General features: G+C 34.3%; 2 protein-coding genes across 2 annotated transcripts; both read left to right on the forward strand.

Annotated features, from left to right (window-relative positions):
* The first annotated feature begins 237 nt into the window (after nt 1–237).
* On the forward strand, nt 238–11,358 carry arg (arginase). The gene is made up of 6 exons (XM_085948966.1): nt 238–454; nt 1,021–1,212; nt 4,461–4,647; nt 5,705–5,815; nt 6,364–6,491; nt 8,658–11,358. Exons 1-6 carry the CDS (start codon nt 292–294, stop codon nt 8,876–8,878), a joined length of 1,002 nt encoding a protein of 333 aa, XP_085805092.1. The 5' UTR covers nt 238–291; the 3' UTR covers nt 8,879–11,358.
* A 2,409-nt stretch (nt 11,359–13,767) lies between these two features.
* On the forward strand, nt 13,768–17,504 carry mRpL17 (mitochondrial ribosomal protein L17). Its single transcript, XM_085948968.1, has 2 exons — nt 13,768–14,054; nt 15,990–17,504. The coding sequence occupies exons 1-2, from the start codon at nt 13,857–13,859 to the stop codon at nt 16,398–16,400; spliced, it is 609 nt and encodes a 202-aa protein (XP_085805094.1). The 5' UTR covers nt 13,768–13,856; the 3' UTR covers nt 16,401–17,504.
* Nucleotides 17,505–17,985: the final 481 nt, after the last annotated feature.

Here is a 17,985-nt window from a genome sequence, read left to right on the forward strand (position 1 = left end):
TTTTAAAACCCCTGCTTCTGGTGATAAGACACTCATTTAATAAATACGTCCGATAAAACAGTGAATTATTATTAATTAGATCTCAAAAAGAAGTTTGATTATTGTTATGAATTGTGCAAAGCCATTTATTGAGATAATTAATAATAAAATATGCTATTGAGAGGCTCTTGCGTCATCTATATAAAAAATAAATCGCTATTTCCCATAAACAAAACAATATTTTTACTGTTCGCTCTCAGTTTTGTTTTCAAAATTTTGCAAAGAAGTCTGTGAGTTTATTCCTGTACTGAAATGTTGAAGTCATCGATCCGCGCTCTAAATACCGGACTCAAGCGGTACCAACGGGCAGGAATTATCGGAGTCCCGTTTGATAAAGGTCAAAAAAAACCCGGGGTATCTTTGGGACCTTCAAAGCTTCGAGATGGCGGTCTGATAGAACAGTTACAAGAGATAGGTAAGTCACTCGATAATAATTATTATTAAATTCTACATAATATCAAAATGAAACGATGCTAATACCTACCTACCATTTTATATTTATAAATTAGGTATATCTAGAAAACGAATAATTATTAATGACAGTAGTGTAGTGAAAAATTATCGCAGTAGTACAAGTGAAACAACCAGGGTTTCATAAAATCGCATAAATGTATTGTGACCTCACGAGCCCCCAGCCAGTGCCTTATGTACTGGGCTATGTGGGCCGCCTTGGAGCGGCGAAAGGTGGGGGTAGGCTGTTAAGATCTGACATAAATAGTGCACACTAAACTTTGTCACTCAAACATATTCATTTTATTGAACTGAGACTACATTGTGTAGATGGTGTGTGTTTGTTTTTAAAATTCAATTAGACTCTTCTTCATCCCTTGCCATAGTAGATAATAGTCAAAAAATATTTGTTTATTTAGAAAATATCTAAAATTATGCTATTAAACTATACATAATTTTATATGTATATTTCTTTTATAATTAATAATTGTGGTTGAAAACAAATAAGTATGAATGTAAAAATAATTGCAGATGGTTTGGATGTGAAAGACTTTGGCGATGTAAAAATTCATGAAAAACCCCCCCTTGAGGGACAAGTGGACAACATGCACGCCCTGGCTCTGGTATCGGCGTGCAATCAAGAACTCTCCTCAATGGTGACTACCGTGCTCAACGATGACAGGGTGTGCGTCACTCTTGGAGGAGATCATTCCATTGGAATTGGTAACATATTTTTTTTTTATAATAAAATTATACCGAGGCTTTGACTCCGACCCAATGTCATATCCCCTCTTCTCATTTGAGTAAGAATACGTCATTAAAATTCTTGAATCTAGTCCTAGAGTAAAGCCTCGATATAACAGACTTCGGATATAACGGACAAAATATACGGCCAAATGTGAAAATTGTTAAAAACATCCATAATATCAATATTATGCATGTTTAAATCCTAGTGTTACCACTTCCAAACAATGTTCTGCGCATCATAATCACATCACACCTCTCGCACTGGAATTCAAGTCATAATGCCGTCCTGCTCGTAGACTGAATGTAGCACTGACGTTTGCAACGCTGGCTGCTAATTCACACAGCTGCACAGCAGTTTAATTTGTTTACTCAAAGTGAATGGATGCATTTATTACTCCATTCAATAAGTTTACAATGGTTAGAAATAGATAAAGGTGACCGTGTGGGTATCACATAATGACTGAAAGTGAAATAGCAGATGAAGTTACGATCTTAGAAAATGAAGATGAAAGTGAATATAGCCAGGAAGAAGGAACAGCACCCCCAAAAACAAAGTTATCAGTGATTAGATCGCATCTCACCAATCTAATAACATTTATTGACTATTCATCAGATTCGAAATTCAACTATATTAATTTTAGAGAGTTGATTATAAAAAAACAGCAACTTGATCCTTATTTCAAAGCAGTATTACCGAGACCAAGTGTGTCGACATTGAACATTAACGTCACTCCACAATGGGTGCGTCTGGATATATCATCCGAGGACGAATACACAGGATTTTGTTTGTGTTTTATATACATAACGGATTTTCGGGTTTAACGGACACCAACTCACCCGCATTAGTCTGTAATATCAAGGTTCTACTGTAATTACTTAACGATTTTACAAAGCTTTTCCAGACAGGACAATTCCCCAATGTCAAGGCACATATCACTTCTCGTATCTGCAAGTCGTAGATATAGTCTATGTCGCTCAAATTTGAGAGATTGTACCGCTTATATTATGTAAAATATTCCTCTTGGACATCACATTCTTTGTAGAACTGCAAATCGCTTCTTCCCGTGACTCATATCAGCCAAACATTCTGGGAGGCATCCCTGGTTCACCAGCTGCTTTTGCTAAATCATCCGCTATTTCATTGCACTCAATTCTCATATGTGATGAAATGTCTACCCCATTATTCTGTAAACTAACATAATATTATAATATATTATGTCAAGTTATATCATCATTACACGAGAAGTTTTGAGTATCTTGGACATATTATAATTGAGGATAATATGCTGATAATCCTAATAAATAAGATTCAATAATCCACATTTATTCCTCAGAGCATTTGGCAAAAATAGGGTTTCAGAAGATTCCCCCGAAGTCTCTTACCATGTTATTCGTGCAGCGGATATGTCTTATGGACCCAGTCACACTCTCAGTATTTAAAAAAACATGCTCGAGCTACATGCTTGCTCAAGGGGGACTATTATGTTTTCAACAAACAGATTGAACTACTGATAGAGACAATAATATAAACTTATCTTATTTTGATCACAACATTAGGTAGCGATTCCAGAATGTTTTTAGTATAGTTAGTAGTAACCACAGAAAAATTAAATTTACTGCCTTGATAGCACAGTATAGCTACATTGTTTATAAATAAAATTAAGAATGGCAGAGTATGATTGACGTTTTCCTTTGACTACATACTTACTTATAAAGTGTTATTTTAAATTTTATGTAATTTTTCATCTAAATGATTGGTTCATTCCATAAAAAAAATATTTTAGAACATTAACACTAATTTAAGGCGTTTTTGTCTCAATGTGGCATTTGAATAAGTGTAAAGTTTATACAAAAGAACCTGCAATGCGTAATGACTAGCAGGTAATTGAATTATTAGCCTTAGTAATAGTAATTGAATTGAATAGTAATTGAAGAAACAAAGAGGAATTTAAAACTCTCGCCTAGAACAGAAGATAGATCTTACGAAAGAGCTCCTGCGTACACTCAAAACTATTTTTATTGAAAAATCGCCCAGAGCGGGTTTTGTAACTCTACGCCTCATTTAAATTTAGTAAGAATGCGAAAATTCTAAAAGGAATTGCCATTACCATGTAGGTACTATTAAAAAATAATCAAAAACAATTTTCTTTAATCGATTATAAAGCAATATACACCTACATAAGTTTATGAGTGCCTAATAGATTTTCCAGTGCATCAATAAGAATGTAGTGAATATTTGAAAAGTAAATATGATAATTTTATATTTTTTCACAAACAATCTACCTGAAGGGGTCTTATGAGAGCCTAGCATATTTTTTTTAAATATCTAATATCTATATTATTTTAAGCTTACTGTACGAAAAAAATTCTTAGCTATGTTTTAAAACTGTGAACTAACATGCTCCGCCCATTTTAACCTCAATTCTATTATAAGCTCCTCCCATTTAGTAAATAACAGCGCCTGGAAGCGTAGCCAAGAAGATGTTTTTGTACAGTAGTAATAAATAGGTGAAAATTCTAGAAGGCATTGCCATTTTTCATAAACAATCTACCTGCAGGGGTCTTATGAGAACCTAATATATATTTTTTTAAATATCATCGTTGATTCTACAATACCTGCTATGAGTACAAAACCATAATGTTTAGGAGACAAATAAAACTGTTTTAAAAAATCTGTGTGTGTACTTATGTATGCGCGTTACAAGTTATACTTATTTGGCGTAACAAAACAAAAACAAAACTTGTGATAACCTAGATTCTTCGACTAGCCCTTAATTATCTTGTTAAATTACACACTCAACAAAAAGGACCGCTTATTGGTCGTATTATATAATTATTTATCGTTGTGTTTATTTTTAAAGTACCAACTGTCACTCTGATGTTTAATTGTTTGTTTATGTAAGGAATTGCAAGTTGTCGTAAATAATAAATTCGCAGCCTATAATATTATACTGTATAATCATCACGATTGCGTATCATACTGTGGCGTAAAGGTAGTGCGTTCAGCTGATAACCAAACAATCATTGGTTCGAATCCAATGGATTGCGTTTTTTTTATGTGAAAAAATAAATTATGTGTTACATGTCACACGCCAAAAATACAATCTAATCTGATTTTCCAAACGCGCCTAAAGAAGTATAACTTCAAAAAAAATCTTCAAAATCTTTGGTTCTCGTCTTTTAAACTTTTATTTTTTGTTTATATCTCTCATTTTGATTTTCAGGAACTGTAGATGGTCACTTTAATAAGAATGAGGATGTTGTACTCCTGTGGGTGGATGCTCATGCTGATCTTAACACCAATAAAACCTCGGAAAGTGGATCCGTACACGGCATGCCAGTTGCTCTATTGGTGAAAGAGCTGGCTGACTATTGGCCTTACCTTCCAACCATGGATTGGCAAGTGCCGAGGTAGGCCATGTGCTATTTTAGTGATACTCTGTCATTTAATAATTGAAATGACGTTTATATGAACAATTTATTTCAGTAAAAGCATGCTTAGCTAAGGCAACCCTTGCAGCACAATATAACCATCTCAACAATTTTTTTTAAATATTTGATTCAAGATGTTTAGTAAAATTTTTAATATATAATAGTAAAGTTTATAAGTCTATTAATTTAACTGGCATTTATGTGGTATAACTACATTATGACAGTGTCGAAGGATGGAGGTAGGCTGATAAGATTTGACATAAATAGTGTACACTAAACTTTGTCAGTCAAACATATTTGTTTTCATTGAACTAAACTAAAATGTGTAGATAGTTTTAAAAAATCAATGAAACCCTGCCTAATCCAAACCATAGTAGGTAATAGTTAAAAAATATTTGTGTCATCTATAAAATGTCTAAAATTATTCCATTAAACAATAAGATAATTTTAGATATTTTATAGATAGAAGAATATTTTTTATTGATTATGGTTTTGTTAGGCAGGACTTTATGATGTTTAAAAAACTAACCAACACCATCTGTAATAAAATATTAATATGTATTCTTAATTGAACAAAAACAAATAAGTATGACTGAAAAAGTGTGCACTAATTTTGTCGGATCGCCGATAGCATACCTAAACTGTTATGATATGGTTTAGGGAGGGTTTAATTGAATTTTAAAAACTTACCAGCACCATCTGAAAATTGTATTCTTAGTTCAATGAAAACAAATAAGTATGACTGACAAAGTTTTGTGTGCACTATTTGTTGAATCTTAACAGCCTACCTCCACCCCCCGTCACTACATTATGACAACACCCTCTCTTCACTCCGGTACGATTGAGAATAAACATTTAGTTGTCTTTGGACCATTCAGAATTAAACTTAGGGTAGATAGTCCAAAATAATTGTTAACATTGATAATTAATTCATAAATCTAGTTTTGTTTTTAATCTTTCAAAACAATGCCTGTAAGATTCTCATATTAATTTACTACTCTATTACAACAGCTGTATAATTAATATATTTTTCCAGATTCTCAATAAGAAATTTGGCGTATATTGGCTTACGCTCTGTAGACAAATATGAAAGACTAGTTATCGACAAATATGGCATACCTGCCTTTGGCATGGAAGATATCCAAAGGTAACATACTCTGCACGTGTTCATAGTTTATAAGTTTAGTAACATAATATTATGAGGAGTAACACACTGGCATAGACACACATACCCTGATGAAACAACTGGGGGGAACCAGGGAATTGTTCACCTACTGGGAGCAATCCAAAAAGTGGTTCACCTGGAGATTCATGACACAATAAGTACCTACTTTGTAACAGCCTGTAACTATTGAGAATGTTGCAAATTGCAAGAAAGAAAAAATACGACCAGATAATAATGATATATATACGCCCACGGTGGCCGCGCGGCTTAAGCGTTGGACTATCACGCCGTGGGTCCCAGGTTCGAATGGGTCTGGCAAGTAGGTACACATATTGTTTTTCAAATTGTGTGTAAGTCAGGGTACGGACCTAATTGGTTGAGCAAGTGGCTGACATCCATTTCTCGTAAAAAAAACAAAATCTGTTAATATAAACCTCTACCCTGTGGAGGTCCATATGGTCCTATTAGGATCGGACATGGTCGGAAAAAAAAAAATAATAATAATGATGGCTGTGTTCCAATTTTTTCAGATTTGGAATTTCTACAGTTGTTCAAATGGCCTTACAACATTTGGATCCGAGACAGGAAAAACCGATTCACGTAAGCTTTGATATTGATTCATTAGATGCATTGGAAGCCCCGAGTACAGGAACATGTGGTTTGTTTTTTACTTACATACTTACATATGACTGCTTAATCTCCAAACCGGCTAACTCCATTTGGGAAAATTGTTCAGGAAGGAGAAAAAACTTAATATGTAATTTAACTAGCGAGTGGAATTTAACAATTATTTCAAAAATACACGTGGAATTTTTTTTTTTTTTGCAAATAAGCTATACTATGAATTAATACACTATTTTAGCTTCCCTTTTATATATGTTAAGCCGAATGTGCGAAATTGACTATTACATGAAATGGGCTAAATTTTGCCTAAATCATGAAAAATGCAAGCCCGTTGCCTTATTCATGAATTAGACAAAATATCTGGTGAGTGCGTGAATTCGCCAGTAATTTTTCTGCCTTGTTCATGCATTGAACAAATTAGATAGTAGCGCTACGGTGGTATTTTTTGCAACTAAACTAAATGTGTGAAATGCTCATGGATTGGTCAAAATGTACGTATATTATATATGGTCAAAATAGATGGTCGCGCTACGGTGGTGTTTTTTGCAACTAATCAAACTAACCAAATGTGTCAAATGTCATTGATTATAATATAAAAATATACCAATCAATACATACAATGACGTTCATATCCATTTACTATGCGCAAAAAAACTAGAACTATAATATGATAACGGATTAATTTTATTAAAAGGTATTTTCGCGATTTGATTCGTGCTTGGGTATCGATCGTGCAATAGTCGATTGTATGTTTTTGATAGTTTGTTGACACTTGTTAGCTAACCTCAAAATGGACATTCAGTTGAATAATTCAGAATTTCAAAACCTAACCTAACCTAACCTAACCTAACCCAACCCAACCTAACCTAACCTAATAATAATAATATTATATTATGTCCAATTATAACTAATAAAACCATCCGTATTAAATTTACTTTTCCTACTGTCATGTTGACACTTTAAGAATTCCATGCCCTGGCAAATTCATGTACTCGGCAGAAAATTTACCTAATTCATGAATAAGGCAACAGGCTTGACTATTACATGAATTAGCCAAAATTTAGCCCATTTCATGTAATAGTCAATTTCGCACATTTGGCGTAACATATATAAAAAGCGGAGTTCAATTTATGATACATATTGGAAATTTGGCACCTGTAGTCGGCTGTTTTGTGTGAATAATGATAACGCATTTATTTATAGGTTTAGGAATTTGAAATTTTGTGTGAGCATAGAAAACATGCTTTATAACAAAATGCCATCAAAATCTCATTTTTGGTCAAAAGTGCAGTTAGCTGGTTTGAAGATTAAGCAGTCGATATATTAAATACTTTTTATGCAATATGACCACGGGCAGATTTAACCGTTCAGATGCCCCATTTGCAGTAAGAATTGGGATCTCCCATGGAAAAAACTAAAAAACGAAAAGCCGCATCAATCTTAAATGTACATTTCTTAAATCGGTGCAATCAATATACTTCGAGTAGGTACTCATTCATTTTTAATGGCCTTCAGTGATTCTCAATCTTTTGTTATTTCGCGGAACACATTGTACATTCTACATTTTATTATTTCACGTCGCTTACTTTCTTCGTATAAAGTCTACACAGCCGTAAATATTTTTGCTTCAACAATGTTTTGTCATCTTGACGGAATCTGCTTTGAAATGTTGTATGTTTCACATTCTTTCCTTAATTAACTGCCAACTTAATATGGTTTTGAAATCAAATATTTTGTTAATCCACGTAAAATTTATAAAAAATGTAAAGAATGTCAGAGAAGACATTATTAGGTAATTCCATAATAAAACTCAAATTATTGGTTCAAAGGTGGTGTATAAATACTAAACCTGGTGAATATATTATATTATTATAATTAATGTTTTATCGTCTCTTCGACACCCACGATGGCCGCACGGCTTAAGCGTTGGATCACGCCATGGGTCTCAGGTTCAAATCCTGGGTCTGGCAAGTACACATATTGTTTTTCAATTTGTGCGTGAGTCAGGGTATGGACCTAATAGGTTGAGCAAGTGGCTTACATCCATTTCTCGTAAAAAACAAAAATCTGTTAATACAAACCTCTACTCTGTGGAGGCCCATATGATCCTATTAGGATCGGACATGGTCGATAAGTAATAAGTTATTGCCTCTCCTTCCTTGATAATATTTATTTTAAAGTGTTGATTGAATAATTGCAGTCCGTGGAGGTCTCACTCTTCGCGAAGGAATTTACTTGATGGAACAAGTTTATAAAACTGGACGGCTGAGAGGGATCGATCTCGTCGAGGTGAACCCCCTCATAGGATCAGAAAGAGACGTCAAATACACTGTGGATGCTGCCATTTCTATTATAAAAGCTGGTCTTGGTTTTAGTAGAAGAGGCCTTATGATTGATGGCGTCAAAGATTTACCTAAATAAGCACTTTTAGGCATACCTATTAAATAGATATGTACATCAAATTTTATCATTATTTTTAGAATAAAAAGATTAAAAGGTGTGTCTGAATTCCATTAAACTCAACAGATCTTATACAGTGAGCATCTCCATGTACAGGAAGCGAGAAAAGCTTATCATGAAGTATTTCACGGACCATTACAAGCTCGAATTTTCTATCATATGTATATACCTGTCAGACTACGACAAGGTGATGACTCCTATATTATTATAAGATTATAGATTTCATCATCATCGGATGAAGGCCTCCCCTATTTCTCTAAACTCTTCTGTCTTTATGAGCTCGTCTATCCAGTGGGTTGTAGGGCGACCCTGTGAGCATTTAGTGCCCCTTAGGTACCACTGTAATGACAGCATTTGTCCACTCTCCGAGCGACATGTCAGACCCATTGCCATTTCATCTGCTTAGTGACCTGTCACATCGAGTACTCTTCTCTGCTTCCTTATCCATTGGTTTCTTTTTTGATCTTTACGCATTATGCCCAACATGCACCTTTCCTTGCCACATTGCGCTACTCGTAAATTTTTCGTACATTAACAGTCCATCATTCAAATGCATACGTGAGTATTGATAGCACACATTGGTTGAACACTTCACGCTTAAGACACAATGGGAGGTCACTTTTGAAGATACTATTCAGGCATCTAAATTCACTCCATACCAGTTTGGTTCTGCGAGCAATCTCATCAGACATACATTAATAGAGTAAGATAGAATTTCTACGATTGAATTAATTTTTTTTTGTATTAGTTAGTGGTAATTATTTTTAGTTAATTTAATATAAATATGGTTAACTATGTTGTGTTTAAATTTGGTAACCGTACTGAGAAGCAACATGACGGTATAACGTTTCATAGTTAAGTTAAGAATAATAAAATTGAGGTTCTACTGTGTGTTATACGCAAGAAACACAGCTTCATATAGCTGAATAATACACACTCTCTTCATATTATTACTCTGAAGTCTAGATTTTTTTTGGTTAGAAGAGGTAAACCTAAAATCACATTGATCGATATCGTTCAATCAGACGTTGTAATTCCGTCGATAATTATAATTGAAGACCTTGGCATAAAAACAACAAATGTCACAAAACTTATTTTTTTCAGGAGAGGGTAAAAACATAATCTAGGTTGTAAAATGCATTTTTATTAATTTGACAATGAGGAATCATGGATAAGCTTTATAATATGCACTATATGAGTATAAAAAATATTAAATTTATTTCGGTTAAATAGATAAGTATTTAAAAGAATACCTCTAATACCATGCAAGTGCTACGCACTGCCTGCACTTTTGAAGACATCGCTCAACTTGTCATTGCTATTCATATGTGTATCACTCACTTCGCGAAGTAGAACATGTAGCAGTATTATGAACAATACTACGTTCATGGGCGCAAAGCGATTGCGATCCAAATACATTTTCAGTTTGCACAGGATTACAATGAGGTTATTGTATACTTCTTAAACCGTGGTCCAATATTCCTGTAGTAGCGTTTTGTGTAGCATTTTTTACACACTTTACGAAAGTTTCTATTTTATAACAATGTTGACGAGTTAATTTTTAACATTTTTACATTTAAAATTTAATGAATCGCCAACATTTTACGAAAATACGAACCACCGCATTTATTTCTAAACCACTCAAATACATTCAATATAATAAAAAAAAACACAACAGCACTACATGAGTAGTAGGTCGTAGCTGAATATTAAATAAGAATGATAATATAAGAGAAACATACTTTTAATGCCATATAAATACATCAGAAATAAAACTGAGTTCGAACGAACGTTGATTTACAATATAAATATTACCCACGTAATGTTAGTTCATTTTATAATTTCACATAAATTAATAATAATGTGAGATTTAAAAAATAAACATACTGCTATCCACTTTTAACAAAGTGAATTACCCAGACGTTTGGCTGACGCATTGTGCGGAGCGTAAAGCCATAAACGGTGATATTTATATTTCTTTATTGATATTAAATCATTAAGTGTTGAAAAACTTTTTTCAGAAATAGAATAAATAAACAAAGACATATTTAATTCACCTTCTGAGAAGTTCGACGTTTCAGTCTTTTAACACTAAGATATTATCTTAGCTTATGGCCTTCTATAATTAAGGTAATCATGAAGAGACGCTTTACGACCTCTACGTGGCTAGGACACGTGTTCCTGATGCCGCCAAAGAGTGTGACACTTCGTACCCTTATGGCACAGCCTCAAGGGTTCCGTTGTCATGGCCGGCCCTCCCTCACCCTGCAGCGGTGCCACAAAAGCGACCTACGTGCTGCAGGTCTGACATGGCGGGAGGCGCAAGAGTTGGCGATGGACCGAGGGTAGTGGCACAAACTTGTGCTTGCCCTATGCTCCAATGCTGGGTCGTGACAGGGTGAAAGTAGAAGATCTTCTCTTTATAGAAGGTAAACCATTGCGCACTAACAGAAAATGCTATTTTGAAGACCACCCGCCGCCACTGGGTGTGACATTTGCTATTTTTACAGAATGTGTGGACCATTTTTGGGTAAATATGCCGCAGATGCCCGCATAAGATTTTATAACTTTCTTTTTAGACCAAACCTAACCTATCCCAACTTAATACTCTTAGTTTCTGATAATGATGCATAAAAATGAATGAAAATTTCAAATTTTAAATTAACAATTATTGGATCAAAAAGCATCTGCGCTGACAGAAAAAGATATTAAATATGACTGTCTACATGGAATAACTGTTTTCGTAAAAAAATATTATGAAAGCTCATGCGGGCATCTGTGGCATAATTGCCTTTTTTTTGTTTTTATTGCAAAATTGAAAACATGGAAAAGCAAATAAGTAATATGACTAAAATTATAATTTTATTAAGTAAATAAAATAAAGAATATATTATATTTCTATTATTTTTTAATCATAATGCAACATTAATTATTAATATGTAAGGTAAACAATTATCCAACTATTTTCATATTTTTAAAAAATCTGGAACTAAATATTTAAAAAAATGTTTTCAATCATGTGCAGGTTCATACTGATTAGTCTTCGTCACTCACACCTTCATTATCCTCTTCAAGGTTATCATTCGTATTATTGTCATAAGGCAAATTTTCATAAAATAATGCATTTGTTGGGTTTTGTAAATACCTATTAAGTTAATTTTAAAATAACTTTTTTCTTAGCTCCTTTCATTGGAATTAAGCCATCATAGTATGGTGTTTTAAATAAAACTGTGACTAGCATTTGATTTTTTTTCACTAAATTGAATATCTCACAGCACAGAGAAAAGCACTTCTCCCTTATTAGCCTGGTCTATTTTGTACATTCTAACTTGCCTAAGAGCCTGTCCACATGGCGCGTTTTTACGCGCGAGTGACAAATCGCGCGTTCTCCAGGTACATGTGATCCAATTCAGCTGTCCACAAGCACTCGCGCGTGACGATTCTCGCGCAACGATCGCCTGCAAACGCCAAACTCTGGACAATCGCGGCGTATACAGCCATTACAAAATGAAATACGACCGCTTGGCGCTCGAACGCGAGACTTTTTATTGCTACTCCCAAATAAATTACGTCACCTAGGCTGTAAAGTGCCGAGAATAGGTATTGGAAGTAATCGCGAAAAACAAAAGTCCAGAGTCTGGCGTTTGCAGGCGATCGTTGCGCGAGAGTCGTCACGCGCGAGTGCTTGTGGACAGCTGAATTGGGTCACATGTACCTGGAGAACGCGCGATTTGTCACTCGCGCGTAAAAACGCGCCATGTGGACAGGCTCTAATTGTTTCAAACGCGCAAACTACGCCGCATTTGGACGGATGACATTCTGGTTCTCGAGCGTAAATCGCGGTGGGAATCGCGCCATGTGGACAGGCTCTTAGGTGACGTAATTTATTTTTGAATCGGGATACAAAAATAAACGCTAGTGTAGAAAAAAGCACAACTCGATGGTAATAGTCAGATTCTAAGAGATTTTGTATTTTGCGATTACTTCCCATAGCTATTCTCGGCACTTTACAAGCTAGGTGACGTAATTTATTTGGGAGTAGCAATAAAAAGTCTTGCGTTCGAGGGCCAAGCGGTCGTATTTCATTTTGCAATGGCTGTAAACGCCGCGATTGTCCAGAGTCTGGCGTTTGTAGGCGATCGTTGCGCGAGAATCGTCACGCGCCAATGCTTGTGGACAGCTGAATTGGATCACATGTACCTGGAGAACGCGCGATTTGTCACTCGCGTGTAAAAACGCCCCATGTGGACAGGTCCTTACTTGGTAGCCTAATTGTATGTAGTATTATTATAGTATTTGTACTATAATTTTGGTCCGCGTACTATGTACGATATAAAATAAGTATAGTACGCCCAAAATACTATAATTTTGAATTTCGGAAAAAATATGTAAAAAGTACTATAATTTCGTAATTGCCATGTCTACTGATATTTTTTGATAATTTTGGCAATATACTGAATCTACTGATATTTTCTGGAATCTACTGATATTTCTTCATTCTACAAAATTCCGTAAAACTTCATTTTCTAAAAACGAGCCGTCTTTTTGAAAAATTTGGGAATCTGAAATTTTACTAGCCGACCATGAAAAATAGGGAACATGCGGCCCGCGGTGAAATATTTCTTCTAAAAAAAACAAGCCGACGGCACGCGGCGCTACACATTCTACTAAATTGTCCGTTATTTTTTTCTGAGAAACAAAAAACCCATACATTTTCAACAGCTGATGACAACGCGTACTATATTTTATCCCCAAATACTATAATTTTAGAGGCTCTGTACCTACTATAATTCCACTTTCAAAATATGGCAACACTGACTGGAAGTGATATTGGTCTATGGGAATATAGTATACTTTTATAGTCTATGATATGATCATAACCTCTAAATTTTGAATGGTTGTATTGTACTAATTTGACGTAATATAGATCAATTTCAAAATGAACCAAGCAAATGTATCAAAAGTAGTGTCTAAACTGAGAATAAAAATCCCTGATACCCATAGGAGATTAAAGAATCCTGATGGACCCGAAGGCCGCATGAATAAACTACGCAAGACTGTTACAGCCTTAATCAAACACGAAAGAATAGAATTATATTATAACAGAGCAGACGAAGCAAGACAGTATGCAGAAAGGGTAATATTTTCGTTAATTATATTTGTATAAAACTTCTAGTATGTCAAAGATACTTGGAAATGAAATTTCCAGATGATTTCGTAGAGATGAAAAACACCACTCTTATCGAGAAATCGGTATGGTTAATACCTTTTATGCTTTTTATTTAGATAAAAAATGATGTGAAGTTATAGATTAATTAGCTGTTTTCGGACTTAATACTTATATTATTTTGTTGACTGATCTCCAATTCTACGTCGCCTTTCATTTTTAGTCTCAAATTTTGTGCAAAACTGTTGGGTGCATACTTACATGTCATGACCTGCCTATCCCCACGGGACGACACCAGTCTTCATCCATCCACGGTAGCAGATTTCCATGCTTTGTTTGCCTGTTTTGAGTTTTCATGGGCATTTATTCATATATCAGAATTATCAAAAAAAAAAAAAACTGGTAAAATATGTAATCCAAAAATAACAAGGTTGTTTTAGGTGTTTTGATTTGGTTTTATGTAGTTCTATGTTTAATGTATCTTTATCAAAAGTTTCAACAAGTATTTATATATACCTATATGTGTTTTTTAACAATTTTATGTTTATATATTAATTGTTTTGAATAAAGTTTTTCAATAATAACTATCATGCGAATATCTAAACTAAACTTTCAAAATACTCCATAATTATGTTGATTTATTGATGGGCCAATAAAAAACAAAATAAATGTCATGCATAAAATATCACTTTGCCCTGTCAGTACTTATTATGCTGGTAACTAAATTTTAAATTGTCAATGACTGTATTTTTTTTATTCATATCCAACCCAAAGAAAATCAAATGGGTCTTGACGAAGTGAACATTGTATTAATGGTTTTTTACGATACATGGATGTTAGACACTCAGTTAACTTATTAGGTCCTTACTCTGGCTCCAAACACACATTGAAAAACAACATGTGATGTTTTTGTTGCCGGACCCAAGACCCACAACATAGGCCGACACGTCACCCGTTCGTAGTAAATAATCTGCACTATAATGATATGTGGCACATGTCAAAATAAGTACGGGACAATTGACGAATTCACACTCGCTGGTGTAGCAGTAAATGAGGGTTATCTGTAATGTAACCATTAAATGAGAACTCTGCCATTCTGAGCAGTGTTGACCTCTGTGTCCCTGATAACTATCTTAGAAATAGGTAGCATCAGTTTATTCTCCCAAGGTGCAGAACCAACCTGCCACTGGTAATGCCAATTGGCAGGGTGATAACTATGTTCAACTAAATTGCTTCGGGTGTTGATATATTCCACTTGCGTGAGGTGAGTTAGGTGGACGTTATTTTATAAATTCTTAAAATAGGGTCTCCTTCGCAAACTCTACTATAGATGTATAATTGTATTTTCATTACATTTGTATGTTTATATTATGTTCTCTTTTTATATTTTCATTGTTATCCCTTTTATTATTCTTTCTTCTTTATAATACTGTTTCATGTCATGTTGTGAACGTCTTAAACTTATAATTTGTAATGTCCACAATATGTAAAATAAATAAATTGAATTGAATGAGCAACTCAAACATGAGAAAATTACTGCTCTGAGTGGACAAACCGATCATAATAATTATGCAGCTCAAGTACATTAGTATATTATTTTTTGTTGTACTTATATTAATTATTGTAATCTGTGCGAGTTTTTTTTATCGAATAGCGGTTTTTCATGAGACAAATGAGCCGGTCGCTTCTTCGGGACATGGTGCCCACAATCAATGTTCACATTTTCAATCCTCTTGATATATCTATTGCTGTACTTTTAACACTAAGTAGTCAATGTTTTCGTAGGGGGTCTCAAAACCTGTCAGTGCCTCGGTGCTCTGCATATATAAAACCGCCATTGATGACTTCAATTTTATGATGAGAGTCTCTCTAACTGACTTAAATGGTGGTGTCTTATGATTTTAGTTAATATCGGATGCTATTCGCTATGGAGACCGTCACACAACTACCATGGAAGTCGCAGACTTTTGGCTCCTCGAAAAACAACTGGTCCATAAACTATTCAAAGTTCTCGTACCACGCTTCGAAAACTATGAAGTCTCATACACAAGAATGTTCAAAGCGCCCAAGCCTTATCCTGGCCCCACTTACGAAGTGGCAGTCCTCGAACTCAGAGGAAACCCGTACCCGGATCTCACATCGAAGACGTCAGCAAACAAATATTTAATTCACAACGTGTTATTGAATGCGGCCAAATATGAGTTTAGACAGCAGAAGTACGCAGAAATGGCGAAAGAAATTGCCGAAGGCGGCAGTACATTAATAGATGCGACAGAATCACAACAGAAACCTAAGACTGAAGAGCCTACTTCTTGATTTAGAAAAACTGATATTCTATACTTCGTATGAAGAGGGATATCAGTCTAATGTATTGACTAACTTGTTTTCCATAATTATACAGTAAAATCCCGTTAATACGAACACGGTTAATTTGAAATTCGCCGTAATATCAGTCTAATGTATTGACTAACTTGTTTTCCATAATTATACAGTAAAATCCCGTTAATACGAACACGGTTAATTTGAAATTCGCCGTAAGTCAAAAGTTTTCGCGAAAATTCATAAAATCTATTTATAGTGATTTCAAACAGTTTTACAAAATTGGAACAAAAAAAAGTTTTTTACCATACATTTTGTATTTAGTAATTAAATTCTTTTTTAGATTTTGTTTTATTGATTTCGAATTAACGGGGTTTTACTGTATTATTATAAGCTTACACACATATTAATAATCTATCATAGGTGTACAGTGGATCCTGGTTCAATTTATTGTGAAAATATTACTTGACTTTTATAAGGCAGATGGTTTTTGAGATAATTGTATTGCAGACCTACCAACATAACATATCCAAAACAAATTGTTATAAATTCTAGTGAAGCATTCAACTTAGGTAAAAATAAAATCGATTGATGCTATTATATTGAAACAATTTACGTTTGACTATGTGGAGATACAACTTCTTCCAGTCCGAACCAAGTAGGAAAGGTGAATGTGAATATCGGTTGAAATACGGTTGCTATTGTTCGACTGCACTTACATCAAACCTCTTTTGGATAAGTCAGTCAAACAATAAATACACAACATTGGTCAATCATCATTCTATAACAGAACCTCATACCTGATCAAAAGCAATCTATGAATTGCTTCTATTCAATTAAGTTTCACTGAACGCCTATAATCGTAAGTGCAAAATGTAGCATCAAATGTACAGAATGAGATGTAAAAAATATACTTCAGTGCCGCTTCTGTAGTAGCTTTTATATTGCATTTATTTTAACCGTAGATCACCAATTAGCGGAAATGTTTCTGATCGTAGTAAAGGGAATGTGTACCTCATATTGTTGTATTTTTAGAAATTGTGTAACGACTAGATTTGTATAAATTTCGTAATAATATATTATTTATTGTTATGAAATATATCTATTGTGTTTTATTAAATCTCCTATATATATACTCATAGATAGATAGATGGACCAGAAGATCAAGGCTATATGCAGTTTAAACAATGGAGTTAGGCAGAGCCAGATTTACCATGATTACTGGATTTAAGTGGACTATAGCCCAGCGCATCTATTCTATCCGCAAAGCTGCTATCGAGAGTAGTTTATCATATTATTTATGTTTTATAATTGTTGGCCATCTAATCTCGCTCTAAAAGTTAATGCAGCCAAGAGAGGTGCTGTTAAAACATGGCACTTTGACAGTTTAGACGGTTAACTTATTGTGATAATTAACTTCCTCAATAAATAAATATGATAAACTACCCTCGATAGCAGAGCCTTGTGTATAGAATAGATGGGCAGGTGTCCCGGTGCACAAAAAATAACTTATCCCATGGTCAAATGCATACAATTTGTGTTTTACCAATATGTATAACCCTACCTACGGCGAAATTAACTA

This window comes from Rhyacophila brunnea, unplaced genomic scaffold (assembly GCF_057557595.1).
Source record: "Rhyacophila brunnea isolate RB1 unplaced genomic scaffold, BYU_Rbru_1.0 scaffold_21, whole genome shotgun sequence".
In the NCBI taxonomy this organism is placed as follows: domain Eukaryota; kingdom Metazoa; phylum Arthropoda; class Insecta; order Trichoptera; family Rhyacophilidae; genus Rhyacophila; species Rhyacophila brunnea.